Source organism: Diuraphis noxia, unplaced genomic scaffold (assembly GCF_037042655.1).
Source record: "Diuraphis noxia isolate RWA-SAM2 unplaced genomic scaffold, SU_Dnox_SAM2 contig0001, whole genome shotgun sequence".
Classification (NCBI taxonomy): domain Eukaryota; kingdom Metazoa; phylum Arthropoda; class Insecta; order Hemiptera; family Aphididae; genus Diuraphis; species Diuraphis noxia.
In genome coordinates this window covers 18,700,709-18,721,401 of record NW_028301711.1, presented here as the reverse complement: position 1 = coordinate 18,721,401, position 20,693 = coordinate 18,700,709, and the positions used below count along the sequence as shown (strand labels likewise).

The 20,693-nt window shown below is 28.0% G+C and overlaps 2 protein-coding genes and 2 pseudogenes across 2 annotated transcripts; all 4 read left to right on the top strand.

Annotated features, from left to right (window-relative positions):
• The first annotated feature begins 4,421 nt into the window (after positions 1-4,421).
• On the top strand, positions 4,422-7,767 carry LOC149060156 (uncharacterized; annotated as a pseudogene).
• Positions 7,768-15,955: 8,188 nt separating this feature from the next.
• Positions 15,956-16,586, top strand: LOC149060155 (uncharacterized). The gene is made up of 2 exons (XM_089216182.1): positions 15,956-16,198; positions 16,371-16,586. Exons 1-2 carry the CDS (start codon positions 15,956-15,958, stop codon positions 16,584-16,586), a joined length of 459 nt encoding a protein of 152 aa, XP_089072308.1.
• A 282-nt stretch (positions 16,587-16,868) lies between these two features.
• Positions 16,869-18,128, top strand: LOC107170235 (zinc finger MYM-type protein 1-like). Its single transcript, XM_089227967.1, has 5 exons — positions 16,869-16,962; positions 17,046-17,241; positions 17,348-17,675; positions 17,795-18,047; positions 18,103-18,128. The coding sequence occupies exons 1-5, from the start codon at positions 16,869-16,871 to the stop codon at positions 18,126-18,128; spliced, it is 897 nt and encodes a 298-aa protein (XP_089084093.1).
• A 186-nt stretch (positions 18,129-18,314) lies between these two features.
• Positions 18,315-19,357, top strand: LOC149060154 (zinc finger MYM-type protein 1-like; annotated as a pseudogene).
• Positions 19,358-20,693: the final 1,336 nt, after the last annotated feature.

The following is a 20,693-nucleotide window of genomic DNA, read 5'->3' as shown; positions in this document are numbered from 1 at the left end:
TTGAAAATATCTAAGGGTGGTGTCACACTACGACGGTTACGCCGCACGGCTAAACCGTCGATATCAAACCGTCTGAAATATACTAGTGTCACACTACCACGGTTTTACCCATCAAAAGAAAGAAAAAAAACTTTTTAACATTCACTTTCCAGCCAGTACTCAGTCAGTATAGACTGTGCTTTTATTGAAGTAACTTGTGTAGTGTTCAGCTTGTGTTGGAAATTAAAATATTTTATAATATTATTTAAAGTATAGGTAGTTATTATTATAAAATATTAAGGTAAGTAATTTTTTAATACAGCGTTGTAAAATTGCATATAAATTTCAATGAAAATATAATTTTTCAAGAATGGATCGCCAACACACTTTGAAAGTTATAGCTGTGGCAGAAGCATTCGGCTTATTAAACCCGCCCAGGAATAAACGCAGATTTTGGATTCATCTGTTTACTGTCGACAGAGAAGATAGTGGCCGATTTTTTGATTTTTACTCCAAAGTAAGGATGTACCCAGAGAAATTTTTTGAGTACTACCGAATTAGTATAACATCGTTTGACGAGTTGTTAATGAAACTTCGAGGATCGTAAACAAATCACTACATTTCGCACTCCAATTTCCGCCGAAGAAAGGCTGACTGTTACTCTTAGGTTTGTTTTTCTAATTAATTAATTATCGGATAAAACAAAATTTTTCTCACACCTACTTATTATTTATTTATTATTATTATACCCGTACTTAGATATTTATCCACCGGCTCCACATTTGTTTCATTGCAATATGAATTTTACTTGGGTCCAAGTACAATAACTATGATTGTTCGGGACACTTGTCAAATAATATGGAACATCTTACAACCACAAGAAATGGCTACTCCAACTTCAAACAAGTGGCTTGATATAGCTGAAAAATTTTATTTGAAAACTAATTTTCCCAATTGTCTTGGTGCTATCGACGGCAAGCATATAAGGTGTATAAATCCACATAACGCAGGTTCAATATATTATAATTATAAAATTTTTTTTTCTATTTTACTTATGGCTGTGGTGGATTCTGAATATTGTTTTGTTGTCATTGACGTTGGTGCCTACGGAAGAGAAGGAGATTCTACAGTTTTCAAAGAGAGCCCATTCGGCCTAAAATTATATTCTGTAGAGTTAGACCTCCCTACACCAGTTTGCCTTCCTAACACAACTGACACTCCTCAACCGTTTGTTTTTGTGGCTGATGAAGCGTTTGGGCTTCGTAAAAATTTGCTAAGACCATTCCCAGACCGCGGACTAACTGAGAAAAGAAGGACTTTTAATTATAGACTATCCAGGGCCAGGAGACTTGTTGAGTGCGCCTTCGGAATATTAGCTAACAAGTGGAGAGTACTTCACACAGCCATTTTAGTACAGCCAGAATTTACTGATGATATTATTAAGGCTTGTTGTGTACTTCATAATTTCGTTCGAAGACGGGACGGGTATAAATTTGAAGATACGCTTTCCAATAATTTGGACGAATTTCAGATGAATGGAACTGCAGGAGCTCGACAAGAAGGAATTATAGTAAGTGAATATTTTGCTGATTATTTTGTCAACTCTGGATCCATTCATTTTCAACAACGCTACTTGTAAAAAAAAAATATCAATTATTTTTATATAATATTTTATAATATTAATAATATTAATACAACTTTTTTATTAACATTTACATACATTTTTATTTCTTTTATAAATTAAGGTAACACAGTCATGCCGCTTGTTGATATTATTTTATCTGAAGTACTATTATTTACTTTTATTTAATTTCAAATAGAGGTTTGAAAATAAATCTGTTTTATATTTATATATTATACTTATATTATATTCAATAAACACTGTTTAAATAGTTTAATGTATCTTTTTATTTAATTTTTAAAATACACAACATAACACAATACAATTTGTACATGGGTAAATCTTTTTTTGAGGCTTATCAAAATATATACCTAGTACCTTGCATTAAAATAGGATAAAGTTAAAATTTAAAAAATAAATCTGTTCCTTTTAAATAGTTATATCATTATTTTACACTTTAAAACCAATTAATAATAATATGTATTCAATAAAAGTTAAATACTATCAACTGTGTCATCGTTGTTATAAAAATTATCTTGCAGAGTTATTGGCACAGATGAATATGGAGCTGACTGATTAGGTTGAGGAGATATAAATGCAGGTGGTAAACGTGGGAAGGACGAGAACGAAGGCGTATGTACTGGAGGTGGATATGGTTGTTGATTAATATGTGTTGATGATGAAGGTTGTGGTGTTGAGGTTTGATAATTATCTTGTTGACCGGTATACTGTTGGGGTCGAGCTGGAATGTTTTGAGAAAAATATTGTTGTTGCATTTGATATGGAGTGTTAGTAATATTAGTGGAATTAGAATAATTAGTATAAATATGAGTAGCCTGAGGTACTGCTGCAATACTTCTTATAAAGTTTCTGTACAACTGATGGAATTGAAATTGAAATTCCATCTTTTGATCTTCTGTAAATCGTTTAATACCTGGCAAAAATGAAAGCAGGAATTGTTTATCAGAATCATCTTCTATGACTACTGTAGTTGGAGGATTGTTTAAGGCATATAGCAAAGAATTTTGGAAAGGAGTCACATTTTCTTTCTTTTTTTTTTTAGGCTGAGATGTAGAAGGTTGACTGATAGATATATCATTATCAACCTGATCTTCAACTTGATTGATGAGATGCTCACAATTTTCATCATCTTGTTGAACGCTTTATACATTACCAGATGTCCTATAAAATAATACAGTATATATACAGCAATACATACTAATAAGATATTACAATGTTAAAATAATATATATAAATAAATTATATATATATAAATTATACTTATCTAAAAAAGTAGTCATAATAAAATTCTTCTTTACTATCTAAGTCTATCTAATCTTACATTTAAGTTTTTTCCTCCATTTACTATGAATATTAATCTGTATATAAACTGCACTCACATTTACTTATTCACTTCTAACAGTTCTAACAATAAACATTTTTCTTTATTTTCAGAATAAGACTATAACTTATAATATAAAGGAGCTTTTTTACCTATTCTCTGAATTTTATATTATTATCTATTCATTTATTTTGAATTTTAGATTTAATTTTCACAAATTATGACATTTGTACTTTGTAGTACTACAACAAAATTTTTGGTCAAGTTTAGTAGTTTTCATAAAAAAATATATGTAAAAAAAGAAATTAAAATATAACAATAATTTATATAATATTTATTTATTTATTTGATTATTACTTGTAAAATACATTAACTTGATATTACAATTAAAAAATTTAAATTTAACATTAACTATCAATAATTGTAAATAATTGGTGTTGTTGCTATAATTGAGCTTGCTCTACTGAAATATGTATTTACAAAATGAACAATAAAGTGAAAATTTAAATTGATTGTGTTGTAGTAGGCATTTCCAATATTGATCTATTATTTTTTTACGAAGTAAACTTATATCACTCTAGTTTTTCCTAAGGTTAAATTTATTATACTAATATGTTATGTAAATATAATATGATATTAAACTCAAACACTCAATATGTCAGACATTCATCTCTGTCCATAACAATTTATCCTACTAATATTTAAATTTTAAAATATAATATTCACTACAAACACAGCCATAATACTACAACTACAGGACTTGTTTAAAAATTCAACTTCATTCAACTTTTTTACCAAACTCTTATTTTACATTCAAACAATTAGGTAACTCTCAGTCTATTACATTAATCCTTAAATATGGAGTTTACTACAAATTTTGACTATTCGTTGCCTTCCAGAGGCATGATACAATGTGTCCAACCCAGTTGGAGAAGTATTGTAAGAAACTGCAAAAAATTAAATGTAAAAAAGTATTATTTGATTGTACACTTGTGATTATCAAAAATAAAAGTATAATACAATATGTATAATATAAATGTACATTTTGTAGAATTCACTTACTTTCTTTTCTTTATCACTGGTGCTAAAAATGACAAAATGTCAGCATACGTATATTTTTGGACTGACTTGGCTTCAGTTCCAGATTTAGTTTTACGGGTTTCATTTAAAAACCGTGTGTAATTGGACGGTTTTCGGGAAAAGGGGCACAAGTCAAATTTTGACTTTTTCAAATTATACATCTATTTTGTAGGAAATTTTACGCCCGATCGAATGGTACCACTGTTATTTTGATATGCCTATTAGTTATCACATAATTGACAAATGCTGTTGGGCACTAGTCAATATTCGTTATATGTGTATGGTCACAAGTCGGTTGTCATAATACTCATAATACAAACTTCAACATTATCAAATTCTAAAGGGCACTAGTCAGTTTTTGTGATATTTCTAGTATTAAAATTTTGATATAAGTTAAAAATGTCCAAACGTACTAACTTACTCTTGTTATTAGCAAAAGGTAAGTTCTTATTTTAATAATAATCACTATTTATAAATTAATATTACATGTACAAATTAAATTGTTCAAGAATATTTAAACATTTGAATCATGATTTATTGTAATTATTATAATAATTACCTATACTTAAAATGTATATAAAAATAATAATAATTTTGGTGTGGGTAGTTAAATAAAATTACAATTGGTTATTACTTATTTTTTATTTATATTATGTATATCATATCATATCATGTTAAATAAATATATAGGTATGTATAAATAGATAGATAAAAAGTAGGAAAAATATTTATACATTAATGTAATAATATATTATAGTAATTATTATATATTAAATACTATTAAAATTAATCTTCTTTATTGACATAGAAAAAAAAACAAATTGAGAAACCTAAAAATGAAAAGGTTAAAAGAAAATTATTATTTGAAAGATTTAGTTCTAAACCTTTACAGGATTCATTCCCATCACCATCATATACAGGTAAACATATTTAGATTATAAAATACTATTATTCATAGGTATTAGGTATGTATTCAAAAGTTTTATTATGAAAATATATTACAAATTAGGAATGGGTAAAAGAAAGTAACCATAATCTATTTTATGGTAGGTAATGAAACTGCTGAAGTTCAAAGTGTTCAAACACATGATGTAAGTTACATTATTATTTTATTTTTACACTCACTACCCTTATAACCTTATGAATTTTGTTTTAGATTATTGATAGCTGTAAATCTAAAAATGTCGAAGAAAATGAAATAAAATAATGTTTTAAGCCTTGATGGTGTAGATTTTGAAATTGTATTTGATAATGAAATAAATACAACTACCAATGCAGATGATGGTAGGATTCTATGCTCTGCAACTAAAGAAAGCGTGGATGAGGTAAGAATAATAACCACAAAATAAGTAGGTATATAAACATCTACTACAAATTTATTTAACAAGGATAATAATATAAAAATGTCCCTTTATAATACAGTTTTACATTGTTAATATATTTTTTACACTTTAGAAATAAATATTTTGCCCACTATTCCACAAATAATAATTTTTTTTTTAAATATACCTTCTAGAAATATTATGATTATGATATTTTTTAAAAGATGTTTCATACCCATTATGCAATGCAAATATTAATCTATTAGAACTTTAAGTTATGTAATTATCTGATTGTAAAATATTTACACTTTTTAGTACAAATTAATTAATGTTTTCAATTTTAAAATAATTTTAACATACTAACTGACAATTGTATAGCTATTGAATAGGTATTTTAATACCAGTAGATTGTACATACACTAAAAACTTAAAACATCAATCTTATTATTCAATACATCAATTATTATTTAAATAATTAAAAAATATTTTTTATTGTTTTCTTAAAATATTTAACTATTTGATTGTTTTTAAATCATGTAATAAAATATTTTGTAGATACAAAACTAGGTTAGAACCAATTATGAGTATAATTGTCTTAACCAGATAGAAAGTGATAAATGTCCAAATGAAAATTGGGAAAGTTCAATCAAGACATTAAGTGTAATTCCAGGTACTCCAGAAAATATTTTAGTAGCAGATAACGAACATGATACTTTTGACGATGAATTTGATGCATTAATTCCAAATAAGAGAAAGATTAAAATTAGTGTTAAAGGAGAAACAAATGAGTTGAGAAAATACCGAAAACTTAATAGAAATAGTGGGTTAGAATATATTACCAAAAAGGTAAAGTTGTCAAAGCCAGAGCCATTAAAAAACTGTAGAGCGAAATGTAATACTAAAATTGATACTGAATTGCGTGAAAATTTGTTTAAATTGTATTGGTCAATGAAATGTTTTACTAGAAGAGTAACTTATATTTCTGGGTTGATACAATTTACTGAAAAAACAACAACAACAAAACGTAGATTGACCCCCGAGAAGCAAAAAAATAAGGAAAAAACATACCATTATTATGTTCCAAAACATGGTAACTTAGTATCGGTTTGCAAAATGTGTTTTCTTAAAATTTTTGGAGAAACAACAAAATTTGTACGTAATGTCTGTGCACAAAAATTAAACTCTCCAGTTAGCAATACATCACCAGATAAAAGAGGCAAATCAGCACCAGCAAATAAAATAAGTTATAAAGAAATAATGCTTGTTAAAGATCATTTAAAAAGTCTCCCTACCTATGAGAGTCATTACTGCCGAAAGGAAACTAGTAAAAAATATCTACCACCATTTTTTACTTTACAAGCTGCATATGACGAATATAAGAAATCTGTTGAAACTCCTGTTAGTCGTACTATATACGAAAAATATTTTAAAGCCTCTGGACTTAAAGCCAAAAATCCAAAGAAAGATACGTGTGCACTTTGTGATAGGATTCATATGCAACTTTCAAATATCCATATAACTGCTGATCAGAAAACTGAACTCATATCTGAACAGACCAAACACCAAAATCAAGCTGAACAAGCATACGAATCAAAAAGAAATGATTCAGTATGTACAACAAAAGACAAAAAATGTGTTTTAGCGTTCGACCTTCAACAGTGTCTTCCAACACCAAATTTAGAGTCTTCTGTAGTGTTTTACAAACGTCAGTTGTGGACATACAACCTTACAGTTCACAATATCATATCTTCTTCAGCATCATATTGTTATATCTGGAGTGAACCAATTGCAAAAAGAGGTGCCAGTGATATTAGTTCTTGTGTTTTTAATTTTTTGAAAAAAATCTCTCCAGATATAGAGCACGTTGTAATGTACAGTGACTGTTGCTCTGGCCAAAACAAAAATAGTATTTTTATGGCCATGTGTCTCTGGTACTTGGAACAAGATAATTCAGTTAAGACCATAGATCACAAGTTTATGGTTCCAGGGCATACTAGGATGGAGTGTGACTCTGATCATGCTAGGATTGAAAAAGCAAGAAAAAGATACTCTGGTTCAATAAACCATCCAAATGACTGGACACATATGATGCGATGGGCTGGAGGAAAAAATTTGAAGTAATAGATATGCATCAAAGTAACTTCTTTGATTTTAGCAGCCTCTTAAAAATTAAATACAAAATGTCAAAACTAAATACAGTAGGTGATAAATTTGTCTTTCAAGAGACCAAATGGCTAAGGTATATAAAAGGAAAACTTAACACAGTGTATTATAAAAACTCCTTAACAGAAGAAGAAGATTTTTTAAGTCTTGATTTGAGTCGTAAAAAGGTAAAAAATAGTACTATTTTACCTAATACTTATAGTGAAGAGTTACCAATAACCACTGAAAAAAAAAAGATCTTCTGTCACTATTACCATTGATACCGGAAGTATTTCACCAATATTATATCAATTTAAAAACAAAAACAGGCATGAATGATCCTATTATTTCAGATGATGAAGACTGATAATACTGTAATTTTTTTTAATTGTTTGAAAAGTTAATAATTATTTTTAATTAAATGGAAAACAAATTTATTTTATGTTATACATTGTTTTTCTTTTTATAAATTGTTTAAAATGTTAATTTTATACTTAAATAAAATACTAAGGAAAAATTTATTTTATGTTATATATTATTACTAGTGTTACATTGTTTTTCTTTTTTTAAGTTGTTTAAAAGGTTAGTTTTATAATGAAATATAAAGGAAAAAATATATTTTATGTGTTACAATACTATCACATATATTGTGTTTTTTATTGAATATGGAAGTATCCATTGTGAAAAAATAAGAAGAAAATATTAGGAAATTAATAAATTAATAACTCAACAACATTTTAATTAATTTGTATTAAAGGATAGTAAAGTAACTTTCTTTAGTTATAAAAACAGTGAAAATCCAGTTATATTATAGTATTTTGAATAGCAAATAGTCACAAGTCAAAACAAGATAAACAGCATAAGTTATAATTGAAGTTGTTTTAAATAGCAAATGGTAACAAGTCAAAATAGGAAAAAGGGCATAAGTCATTTTACAGTCATTTTTCCATGCAGATAGTCATAAGTCATCAAACAAAAGGTAAAACATTATTTTAATTTTTTCAAATACTTTAAAAAATCCATAAAAATATAACAATAAGAAATATGAAAACAGAATAAAAAAAGATAATGAATATTTGATTTTATTAAGTTTTATGCTTCTCCTGAAAAGTAACGTACATGTCCCCAACCCCACCCATTTTGAAATTTGAAATTTTTTTCAAGTCAACATTTAGCAGTCAATAAGCAAAAATTTGCAAGACTGTTTCCACAATTTGCAAGCCATTAACTTAATCATAAAACAAAAAAAAAACTATGGGTGGGGCTGGGGACATATGTCTCCCATAGTTATCTCCCACCCATAGTTTTTTTTGTTTTATGATTAAGTTAATGGATTGTGGAAACAGTCTTGCAAATTTTTGCTAATTGACTGCTAAATGTTGACTTGAAAAAAATTTCAAAATTCAAAATGGGTGGGGTTGGGGACATGTACGTTGAAAAGTAGCTATTTTTGACTAATGCCCCTTTTCCCGAAAACCGTCCAATTGTCTCTATGTTAATCCATTTTTTCTTTAAATCTTCACCTAATCATTAATATTGATAATCAATAAATAATATTAAGTACCTACTAAAATGAGTACAAAATAAAACAGAATAAAAAATGTATGATAGATATAATATCATAATTCATAAGGTATAAATTATTAAATTATAGCAATGTATGTAATATTATATGTTTTTATTCAATCTTAAATCTTAATAGTTAATTGGTATTAATTTAGCTATAGCAAAACTGAAAAACTGAGAGTGGGCATAAAATCTACAGAGTGACTCACTTTTAATTCTTTGTTCATCATAGTTGAGCTCCTTCCAGTCATCGTACACGGTCTCACCAATCTCATTCCACGCTGCAGCCTTAACATTCCTATTGGAATACTCTTTAGCATCCGTTTTCCAAATGCATTCATGTTTTTCAATTTCATTAATGAACATTTCGGTGTCAAACATGCTCATTTTAGGATACAGACAGGTTAAATAAATTTGAATAGTTATATAAAAGAACTAGAAAAAACTAGAAAGCTACTACGAGTCTACGGCTCTACGCTACGTAGTTGCTACTATAAACAGCACCTAACGACCCAACCTAACCTATTTTTTTAAAATTAATAATTACTACTCAGTACTGCAGTATTTTGAAGAAGATATAATTATAGAAAATATACCTATGCTCCAGAAGGCAGATATACCATTGTTAAAGTAGTACCAATTTCTTATCATCACGTCATTATCACTATATACTAATAATTTTTATCAAATAAATATTATTTGCTGTTTAAATTGTGAATCATTGAATTATTTTAAATTTTTAAATTTGTATAATACTGACAAATATAAATGTACAATACCTCAATATATTATAATTAATTATTTCACTTTAAGCCCAATGGCCCATGTTGCCGAGGCCCCGAGGGTATAATATGTACAATAATTATTAATTAAACATTTTTTTTTTTAAATAAAAAACGATTTGTTCATGGTATAAAAATATATTCAAGTGGAACGTTTATCGATTTGTACTTTGACGTGACTGACTTGCTAGACACTCAAAAATATTTACGCTTTGCGTTTATACTTTGATAAAAGGACAAGACTGGGCCGTATATAGATTATCGATGCTATTCTGTCTAGGGACATGAGAGATTTGTGATCTTGTGGACCATGAAACTCGAATTTCGAACGTTGCCGTCTTGGAAACGATACCTCCATGACTGGCATGACTTATCAGAAATCCTTATCACCTCCCACGACTTTTGAGTTTAGACCAACGAGTACCTCCCTACACGAGAGGATCGCGGGAGCAACGTGAGCTCTTTTTTCGGAGCTTGTTATCATGGTTTTCTTATCATCGTAAGATTTTTATCACTAAACATAATATTAATTTCACTAAAATGATATTAATTATTTTTAATTATAAACAGCTCCTTTAGTTCAAAAATTACAGTGAATTGACCTATTATGAAATTTGATGGTAGTACATTAAAAATGCTCATAACTCACTTAAAAATTGAATTATCGTAAAAACCAACGTACAAACACAGATAATGTTCTTACCTGTGGGCGCCACTGTTTCCATCTATTGACTTATTTAGTTCTATCTTAATAGAATATCAATAGCATCATCAACTAGGTTAGGTAGTTAGTAGGTAAGATCTTGTAGGTTTCTTGTTTATTGTTGAGGTCAGAAAATAATCGCCACATTACCACCAACATTTAATAATTTACTATTTACCTGATAGCTAGGAAAAACTTTAGGATCAAATTTAATCAACTTATTATAAGCTATTATTTTTTTTTTTTTAAATATAATTCTTGAAGCCAAACGTGTGGGCTAAATATAATAAATTGTTAAAATTACAAAATAGAAAATGTATAACTTTTATACTTGAATATAATTTTTAACATGAAAATAAAACAAAAACTTAAAAAATACGTAATATCTACTAGGTAGTTCTATTAATACATAGAATTAGTAAATGAAAAACTTAACAAATAGGTAACTATACTTGTTTAAAATAAAGGTTACTTGAAAATAAAACAAATAAGCAAATAAAAAGTACTTGAAACATTAATTATATGTACTTATGGTCAAAATTGGTATGAATATTCTCTATATTCTCACTGGCGTGCAAGAGTCCTTGCACAATATTAATCTTTTCATTTGATGAAGGAAGAGACATGTTTAATGTAGTTACAGGACGGCGGTTTTTCTTTGTTGAATAAAATCGTACCTGTTTCGTAATTTTTTTGTTTCCCGGTTCCTTGATAGCTTCAAGGCTAATATTTTGTTTCAAACCCTGCTTTTTAGAATCAATATCTTCTAGCATTTTATTATGGTTTCTGGACCAGGGACGTAACTTTTCATCAGTGAAATCTGCATCCACTAGAGTCCCTTTTGATAAGTAACCAAGGAAGGCTTCTACTTTTAATTTAATTGTGGATAGTTTATCATTTGAAGGTGAATGATTGACAGGTGTAATTAAGTGCTCTAACTTGGCAATGTTGTCTATATTTACTTCTACAGAATTATTGTGCATAACAAAATCTGGCTTCATTCTTGTTCGTACACAGAAATGTATATGTTTACAAATATTATTTTTAATAATATAGTCAACACATTCACATGAATATGTATGAATACAAATCTTACATGGAATACAAGTAGAGAAACAATTGTCACTATCAGGGCAGGCTTCCTTCTCATCTATGATTTTTACCACTTCATAATTAATGTGTGCATTAGTAAAAGATGTGATAAACCAAACCCTATCAGATACTTGAGTTAATTTTGTCACTACTTCATTCATTGCCTTGCGATGACTTAGTAAAATTGCTTCCTGAATTTTAGAAGGCTTACTTTTGCATAATTTCCTTACCCTTTTAAAATATTGGTCCCGGATTAGTTTTAAAAGTGAATCAATACATGTCAAGACGTTTATTTTTCCGACCTTCTAAATAATAATATTTGAAAACCTTATGAAAGCTTTCTAAATACATGTTTGTATTTATAAAGCTAGATTTTCTGTAGCAATAAGCCCATTCACTAACACGTTTCACATAGAAGTTGTCAAAATATGAAGCAAATTCTTTAGTATCATCATCACTATAAGTATCTACTAAAAAACCTTCCACAAGTTGAACAAATTTTTAGACGTTTGTCTCTTGTAATCAGGGGCGTCATTTGGGGGGTGGCAGGGTGTGCGGTTGCACCCCTTACTTTTAGAATGTTACAATTAGCCTGCGCCTTGCTGAAGCCTAACATAATGCACCAGCCTCGAATGCACAATTATTTATATGATTAAAATCAAATTGTAATAACCGGTCTATAATGTATGGAAATAATTGAATGCATGATAATATACATATACGTATGTATATCTATTTTTATATGGCCTGGTGAAATTTCAAAATGGCCTGCTTGAAACTTCGCACACCCGAAAAAAAACCTGAAATGACGTCCCTGCTTGTAATAAGACTCGTAGTCCTTTATAAACCATGGCTCTCTTCTCTTGTATTTTAATTTTCTCTTGAAGGTTTGTTCTCCAAGCTTTATCAACGTGCCACGTACACAACAATCTCTTCTCAGCAGATTTCATGACAGTCTTCCATGCATTATAAAACGAGTCATCAATATCGGACATAAAAACTTTTGGCTGGAGGAAAATACTGCGATCACGTAGTTTTTCAAAAAAAGTAATCCAAGTAGCAGTATCTTTCACATATACAGGATATACAAAATGCTGTTGGAATTCCATTCCCAAACTCATCTACTACAAGAAGAGTAGTTAAATGAAAATCATACATATTTGTTCCATGAGTTGAATCTATACATATAATTTCATTACCAAACTTTTCCAACATACTTAATTGAAATTCATTTGCTATAACCAACATAATGTTACTATCTTCTTGTAATTTATTTACTGAATGTTCAATTTTTTCTTGGCCTTGTTCTTTGTAATAAAGAACAGGGTTCTTCTCATTTAAACATTGAACTTTTTCAACCCATAATTTAACACTGATGAAATCATTTGAATGTTGACGGCCTTTGTGTAACTGGAAATCTCGTTGTATATTCCAAATGTCTCGTTTTTCTAAACATACCAATGCATTGTCTACATATAAATCATTGATCGAATCTCGAATTTGATCAAGAATCGTATCAAAAGGAACGCCTTCCTTTACTTTTCCTATAATGATAAAATTACATATTGCACTTTAATATAATTAAGTAGTCACTTTTCTGACAGTAGAATTTGTTTGAAATATCAATACATAAAAAATTCCACTCTTTTGTTTACCATTCAAGTAACAAGTGTACCATGTACAATAAACATTTTACAATATAACTGTTATAGTATAGGTAGGGTTACCAGATCCTTTTTATTCAAAAAGGGTTTATTTTTTTTTACCCTGAAGGCTTAAAAGTAAAAGAATTCAACCTTTAACACTCATTTATTAAAAATAAATTATATATTATGATCATAAAACTGCTGTCATATACCTAGTATATTTTTGTTTCTAATGAAATATGAAAAAAGATTGAAATACCAGATACCAGATATATTATTTTAACTGTTTTTTAAATGTTCTGTTATGATTTGATTATAGTATTATCACTATTATCTTTGGGGCTTAGAATCAAAAATTCAAATATAATATGTTGTAAAATAGTGCATATATTATATCCTCAACAAAAAAATCAAGAGTATAATATTTTAAAGCTTAAAAGAGTTTATTACATTGTGACTCTAATTACATATTTACAAAGTAAAGAAATTCCTTTTATTATTGAAATATGCCCCCCAAATTTAGAGTGATTAATTAATGGTATAATTAAATCAAAGTTATTTTTAATATTTGTATTGATATAATGTGTAAGTTGAGATTTACTAAATATTAACTTTATACATACATAATAAAATCTGTTACCTATTCATGATTAAGTTAAAAAAATATAATTCAAGCTTATTAAGAATAATTTATTTATTTGACTTATCTAACTTATTTAAGTTATTTAGTTGTGAACATATATGGGCAAGAGTTAAATAAATAATTTCAATAGTTTTAGAATATAACATTTTTTTTCAGCAAATAGAACTTATAAAATAACTCATTAATAATAATTATTTTTGTTGTGGACAATGATTGTTGTTTAGAACCAGGGCCCCTATAAGGGAGGGATTAGAAGGATCCATGGAACTGAAATCCGGTGTTGATGCAAATAATTACTTCAATATACATATACTAGAAAAATGTTTCAAAATTAATATTGTTATTTAAGAGGGGCCCGGATTTAATTCTATACCAGGGCAAAAAATATGAGGTTGGGTAATTATAGTCTGTATGTTCTGATTAGAGTATACAGGGTGATTATTTTATCAAACAACACTCCCTTAGTGTTGTGTGTAAATACCACCTAACATACACCTATAACACACAAACACCACCCAAATTTGGGAGGCTATATCTTGAAAACGAATTAACGAAAAATGAAAATTTAAACGTGAAAATTCATTGAAAAAATAGCTTTTTTAATTTATGAAATTTTAAGTATAGGTTGTCATTTGAAAATCAAAAGTTGATAATGATTTACCTGATAAATATAAGGGTGAAAATATTTAAAAAATATATAGTTCTAGAACAAGATGGATCTGAAATTTTTTTTAAAAAAAAGCTGAAAAAATTCAATAGTTTTTGAAATAATGAGTGTTGTTTGATAAAAGAATCACCCTGTATTAAAAATAATTAATAGTTATTGGTTACCTACCTACAAATAAGTAATGACATATGTGAGATTCGAGAAATAAAATTGGATTTCAATGTGAATTCAAAAAAGATAAGTCATAAAACATATGATTCTTCCTTCTGATAGGTTTTCTAAAGTCCAAATACACTGTAGATTTTTTTCTCATAGAGTTTGTCGTGAAATCCAGCATTAAGACATATGAATTATGAATATATTATAGAACAATAAGAATGGAGACACAGAGTACAGCAATCAGAATTTAGAGGGGTCACAGAAACAATCAAGCTATGAAGTAGAGATACGCCTTTGATGTCTGTTATTTGTATTATTGAAGATTAATAGTTGAATATTATATTGTGAACTATAACAATATTTGTTTAAAGTAAATAAAAAAAATAGTGATATATTAACAACTTGGAACGCAACAAGTTACTTTAGCTAGGAATCTCTATTAAGTAGTCTAGAAATGTACACAACACAATATATAGTTATCTAGCGGTTGCCTCTAGACAATGTGTACACTTTTAGAATAAATATAGAGTCCTAGATTGAGTGACTACGAGAAAAAAATCTACAGTATATTCATTGGCGCAACTAGGGGGGGTGCTTTGGGTCCTTAGCACCCCCTAACTCAAAATTAGCACCCCCTAAAAAATAGTTTAAAAATTTGAAAAAAAAGTTAAAAATTTATCGAATTACAATAATTATAAGTTATAACACAATAATAATTTTTATAATATAACATTTTGTTATTTATAATGTTGAATTATCGGATGTGTTGATTTTAATTTAGTGGAAATAAGGATGCCGAAGCGGCCTAGTTATTTTAAATAGTCTGTGCTATATAATATATCTGTATAGTATATTTATCAGTACCTACCTAACATACTAATATAATCTGGTATTGGTATTCCCCGAGGGACGGAAATATTCTCGTCATAATGACGTCTGGCATACGGGCTATACGCCGATACGCCACAACAAAAACACAACACAGTCTACTAGGATACTAAGATTTATAATAAATTTAATGGTCTTAGGTTACAGTGCAGTGTGTAACACAGAACACTACATTTACGTATTAGTGTATTACGTATGTGGTGTGTTAGAGGCGTTTCTTATATAGTTATATTAGTATTGCTAAAAATTATATATTGATCAATATTGCATCGTCAATTGTATGTTTATTACGACTTACGAGTGTTAATTAATCGATTTTAATCATGTTTTCAATCTTTAATTTTAAAAACAAAATTAAACAAAATACATCAACAAAAAATTTGGACGAGACTGTCGAAACTCATAGTGATGAATCAAAAGCAAAGAAAATATGTAACCATGAACAGAACGATGGACATAATGATGATGATGAAAACATTCAACTAAAAAATAATGTTTTAAATTTGAATATACAGTCTGTTTATTTGGGTGATATTGATTCGGGCCCAAAGCAACCTAAACTTCAAGTAAGTAAAAATGAAATAAATAATAATTAACTGTAATAAGAATAAAACAAGAAATCACACGATTCTTGATTAATACATACTGACGTTTGACATATTAAATTGTTTTGACATACCAAGTGTCTTATATTATTTTATTTTACAAAAAAAAAGTTGAAGCATTTTTTTTTTCTAGATATTTCCACTAACAAAATTTGGACCTCAAAATAGAAGTTTTAATGCTAAACACTATAATGAATTTGAATGGTTAGAATATAGTGTGTCTCGTGATGCTGTTTTTTGTTTTAATTGTATTCATTTTGCAAAGAATGTAAAAACTGACAATTTAATTACAACTGGATACAACAATTGGAGAAAAGTATGTTTTTTGTTTGGATATTTATTTCTATAAATTAAAAATAATTATTATTTAGTGATCATATGCATAACGATAACATGTTCAACAGAAGTAAAATAAGTTGATTAATAAAAACTATGTATATATATTTTTTACTTTTATATTTTTAATTCATTATTTTAGTTGAATGAAAAGTTGTTAAAACATTCAAAAACTGTTCAACATTTAACATCAACTGTCCAGTATAATAGCTATAAAAGCTCAAAATTGACTGGCACTATAGTTACTCAATTATCAACTGCTAAAAAAAATGAAATTTTAAAAAATAGACAGTATATGAAAGTTCTTATAAATATAACCCTCTTTTGTGCTAAACAGGGACTTGCTCTAAGAGGTCATGATGAAAAGTCATCAACAGTTTCTAATACTGGTAGGAAGATATGTTTTCATTTTAGTACCGCTACTATCACTTATAGTATAATAGCTTGTAAATCATAAATTATTTATCTACAGGAAATTTTAAAGAGCTTTGTACATTATTTGCAATGAACGATAAAGAGTTTTCAGACTTTTTTAACAGAAAAATTAACTATACAAGTTGGATTATTCAAAATAGTATACTTGAAGTTTGTTCAAATATGACAATAAATACTATCATTAGTGAAATAAAATACTGTGGAATGTACTCTATTATGTGTGATGAAGCAAGGTAATACACTATTACCACAGATTATATTTTTTCCTATTACTTAGAAATAAGTTAGTAGGTAATATATTTTAATATAATTTTATTTTCATAATTTTTTTTCTATTAGATCTTATAAAACAGAACAATTATCAATATGTGTTAGATACATTATTCCTAATAGCTATAATGTATGTGAACGATTTATTGGATTTTATGATGTATCAAATGGGAGAGGATCCGAACATATTTCTATTGAAATTCTCTCTGTTCTAAAAAAATTTGGCATTTCTGATATTCCTCTTGTGGCACAAACATACGATGGTGCAAACGTTATGTCAGGATCCACATCTGGTGTTCAAACTAGAATAAGAGACTCTCACCCTGAAGCAATTTTCATTCATTGTATGGCCCATAAATTGAATTTGGTTGTAACAAATACTTGTAGAACTATTAAGGTGCATAACAAATAATAATAAATACTTAAATAATATTTAATACATTTTTATGTACGTTACAATTTATAATATATGTACCCATTCTTTTTTATAATCAATTTAATCATTATCTTTTACAGGAATCTAATACCTTTTTTAATACTCTAGAAGCAGTTTATGTGCATTTTTCACAGCCTGGCAAAGAGAAGCTATTACAAGATTTACAGAAATCCATGCAAATAAAATCATTATCGATTTCTAGATTATGTGAAACGCGGTGGTCGTGTCGTCTTAAAAATTGTAAAGCAGTACATAATAGTTTTGGTGTAATAGTAAATATTTTACAAAATGAAATAAATGAAGATACAAACAAAGAAGTGGCTCAAGCAATTGGTAATAATTTAATATATTACTTTGTATTTTATATTAATATAAGTATACTATGTAGACTATAATAACTTGAGTATAATATAACTATAAGACATTTTGTTCAAAGGTCTTCTGCACATGTTAAAAAAAATGTCATTCGTATTATATTTGTTCATTTTTGAAGAAATCTTAGGAATAATAGATATATTGAGTAAAAAATTGCAAAAAAAAGAAGGAACAATTGGAAATGCTGTTATTGAAATTAATGCTGTGATAAAAACAATTCAAAATATGAGAAATGAAAAATCATTTGATGTCTTATGGAATAATGTGATACAGTTTTTATTGAAACATGATATTGATGATTCACATAATACACCTGGACCTGGTCAGTAATAAAAGTTATCAAATATAATAATATTGTTTTAAACATAATTATACTTTGGAATATGCTTGGTATTTATTGAATTATTATTTTGAAATTGTTTAGGTGTAATTATGTCATCAAAAAGAAAACGAAAAGAATCTATTAAACTTAAAAGTTTTCATGTGTCTGTTACGACTGGTGCTGGAGGAAATGACATCTGTAATCAAGGTGTTGACATGAATAGAACAGAAAACTATAAACAATATTGGTGTTCTCATGCATATTATGCTGTATTGGATGCAATTATAGGCCACTTTGAGTTAAGGAGTTGAGCAAAAGAGAGTTTGGAACTTGGAAATTCAATAGGTAATTTCATTAAATTAAATATGACTAAAAGCATGATGTTTATTGATCATTACCAAGTAAGTCAATTAATAAATACATATAAATGGAATGTAATAATTGTTTAATACAATGATGTATTATTGTATTAAACAATTATTACATTTATTATAGATGTATTTCTATAATAAATTGTAAGTAATTATTAATTTATTTTATTAGGCATTGTTTTCTATTGATAAAGAAGCATTACGTTTTGAAATGACTGTAGCACACAACTGTGCCATACAGTTAAAACCAAATTTTGGTTTAGAAGAATTAAAAACCATTATTTCAAAAGAAGTCTATCCTAATATTCATTCCTTACTTAAAGTAGCCCTGATACTACCTATCAGTTCTGCATCGTGTGAACGATCTTTTTCAGCCATGCGTCGTATCAAAAACTGGACTAGAACATCTATGACACAAGATCGTTTTGGTTATCTTTCTGTATTGCACATCGAGAGAGATATTGTTAATAATCTAGACCTCAATATTATACTAGACGAATACTCAAAGAAAGACCGTCGTATAGATTTAATATTATAGTAAAAAATGTAAATAAAATATATTATATATCATGTAGAAAAATAATTACATATAAATTGATATAATATATTATTATTAATAAAAAAATTAAAAATTAAATCAAAAAAAATAATTTTTAAGTGACTTTTTGTTCTGGGTCCACATCAAGTATGACTTTTTTTTTGTTTCTGTTTTTAAAAACAATTTGTACTGTCCTGTGTAGACACTATGGTTTTTGTTTTGTTTTAGTGGTTAATATAGGCAAATAGTGGAGTTGGGTCCCATCGAGTCACAAAAAAACCTGGAGCTTAAGCACCCCCTACTTCAAATGTCTAGTTGCACCAATGAGTATATTGATACTTTAACTACACTCAACCGCGATAGAAGCTCGTTCTTCCTTAGTTAAAGTGAGACGGCCTATGTTACAACCATGCTCACAGTGGGTACTTGTATAATTAACTATAAAGGAACCGTCAAGGTTTTCGGATACAACCATTTGTGCAGTACAAGTTGCATTAATTTTATTGGAACCCTGGCTTTTCATTTTCCTTAAAGAATTAAACTTTCTGTTAAAATAACCATCACGGTGACAATTCAGATACCACTTTTTCACACCATTTGCAACCTTATTAACACCACGAGTAGAAACAAATCGACACTTGGTACTTCGTTGAACATCCAGTTGCCATTGCTTGAATTCTATAAAATTTCAAACACAGTTATCTTACACAAGTTTGAAAGTTGCATTATAAAAGTATAAAATCAATTTTTCCAACCTGACTTTGAAGAAAATATCTTGATTTCTTCTTTTAATTCTAAATTATGCACCTTCAAACAATGTTCCTGCAGTAGTTTACGAGTGACGAACTTTTTAGATATACCATTAGATATACAATACATACACTCAATCTTACAACGCTTATTAAAGGTTGGTGCATGAAACACTAAAATATGTCGTTTAAGGTTCTGTTTTCTGGAAAATGTCCGAGTGCAATGTTCGCAAATAAATGAATGATTTGTTGATGGCTTTGATGGACGAGATTCCGAATGAATACGAGCTATGTGACGAACTAAATTACTATTTTTTGAAAAAATTTTATCGCATATTGAACAAACTACCGTCATATTTAATAGTTTTTATTTTAAGAAAAACTTAAAAATACCTATAATAAGTACCTATAAACACAATGAAAACTAGAAAACAACTTCCAAAGTTCCAAAACTAGAAAAGAGACGTATAATTATTAATATTAATGTTTATAAATTATAATTAAATAATTAATATCATTTTAGTGAATTAATATCACAGAATAACCAGAAGGCTCACTCTTTTAGAATAACACGGGTCTTATGGGGGATAGATTTGCAACACCTGTTGGGATATCAGTGTAGCC

What these genes read in the sequence shown, in the direction of transcription:
- LOC149060155 (XM_089216182.1), top strand. Translation starts at nt 15,956, where the DNA reads ATGTTTTCAATCTTTAATTTTAAAAACAAAATTAAACAAAATACATCA. An exon ending in CAAAGCAACCTAAACTTCAA is followed by an intron (nt 16,199 to 16,370) that starts GTAAGTAAAAAT and finishes TTTTTTTTCTAG; the next exon opens with ATATTTCCACTAACAAAATT.
- LOC107170235 (XM_089227967.1), top strand. Translation starts at nt 16,869, where the DNA reads ATGAAAGTTCTTATAAATATAACCCTCTTTTGTGCTAAACAGGGACTT. An exon ending in ATCAACAGTTTCTAATACTG is followed by an intron (nt 16,963 to 17,045) that starts GTAGGAAGATAT and finishes ATTTATCTACAG; the next exon opens with GAAATTTTAAAGAGCTTTGT. An exon ending in AGAAGTGGCTCAAGCAATTG is followed by an intron (nt 18,048 to 18,102) that starts GTAATAATTTAA and finishes TATACTATGTAG; the next exon opens with ACTATAATAACTTGAGTATA.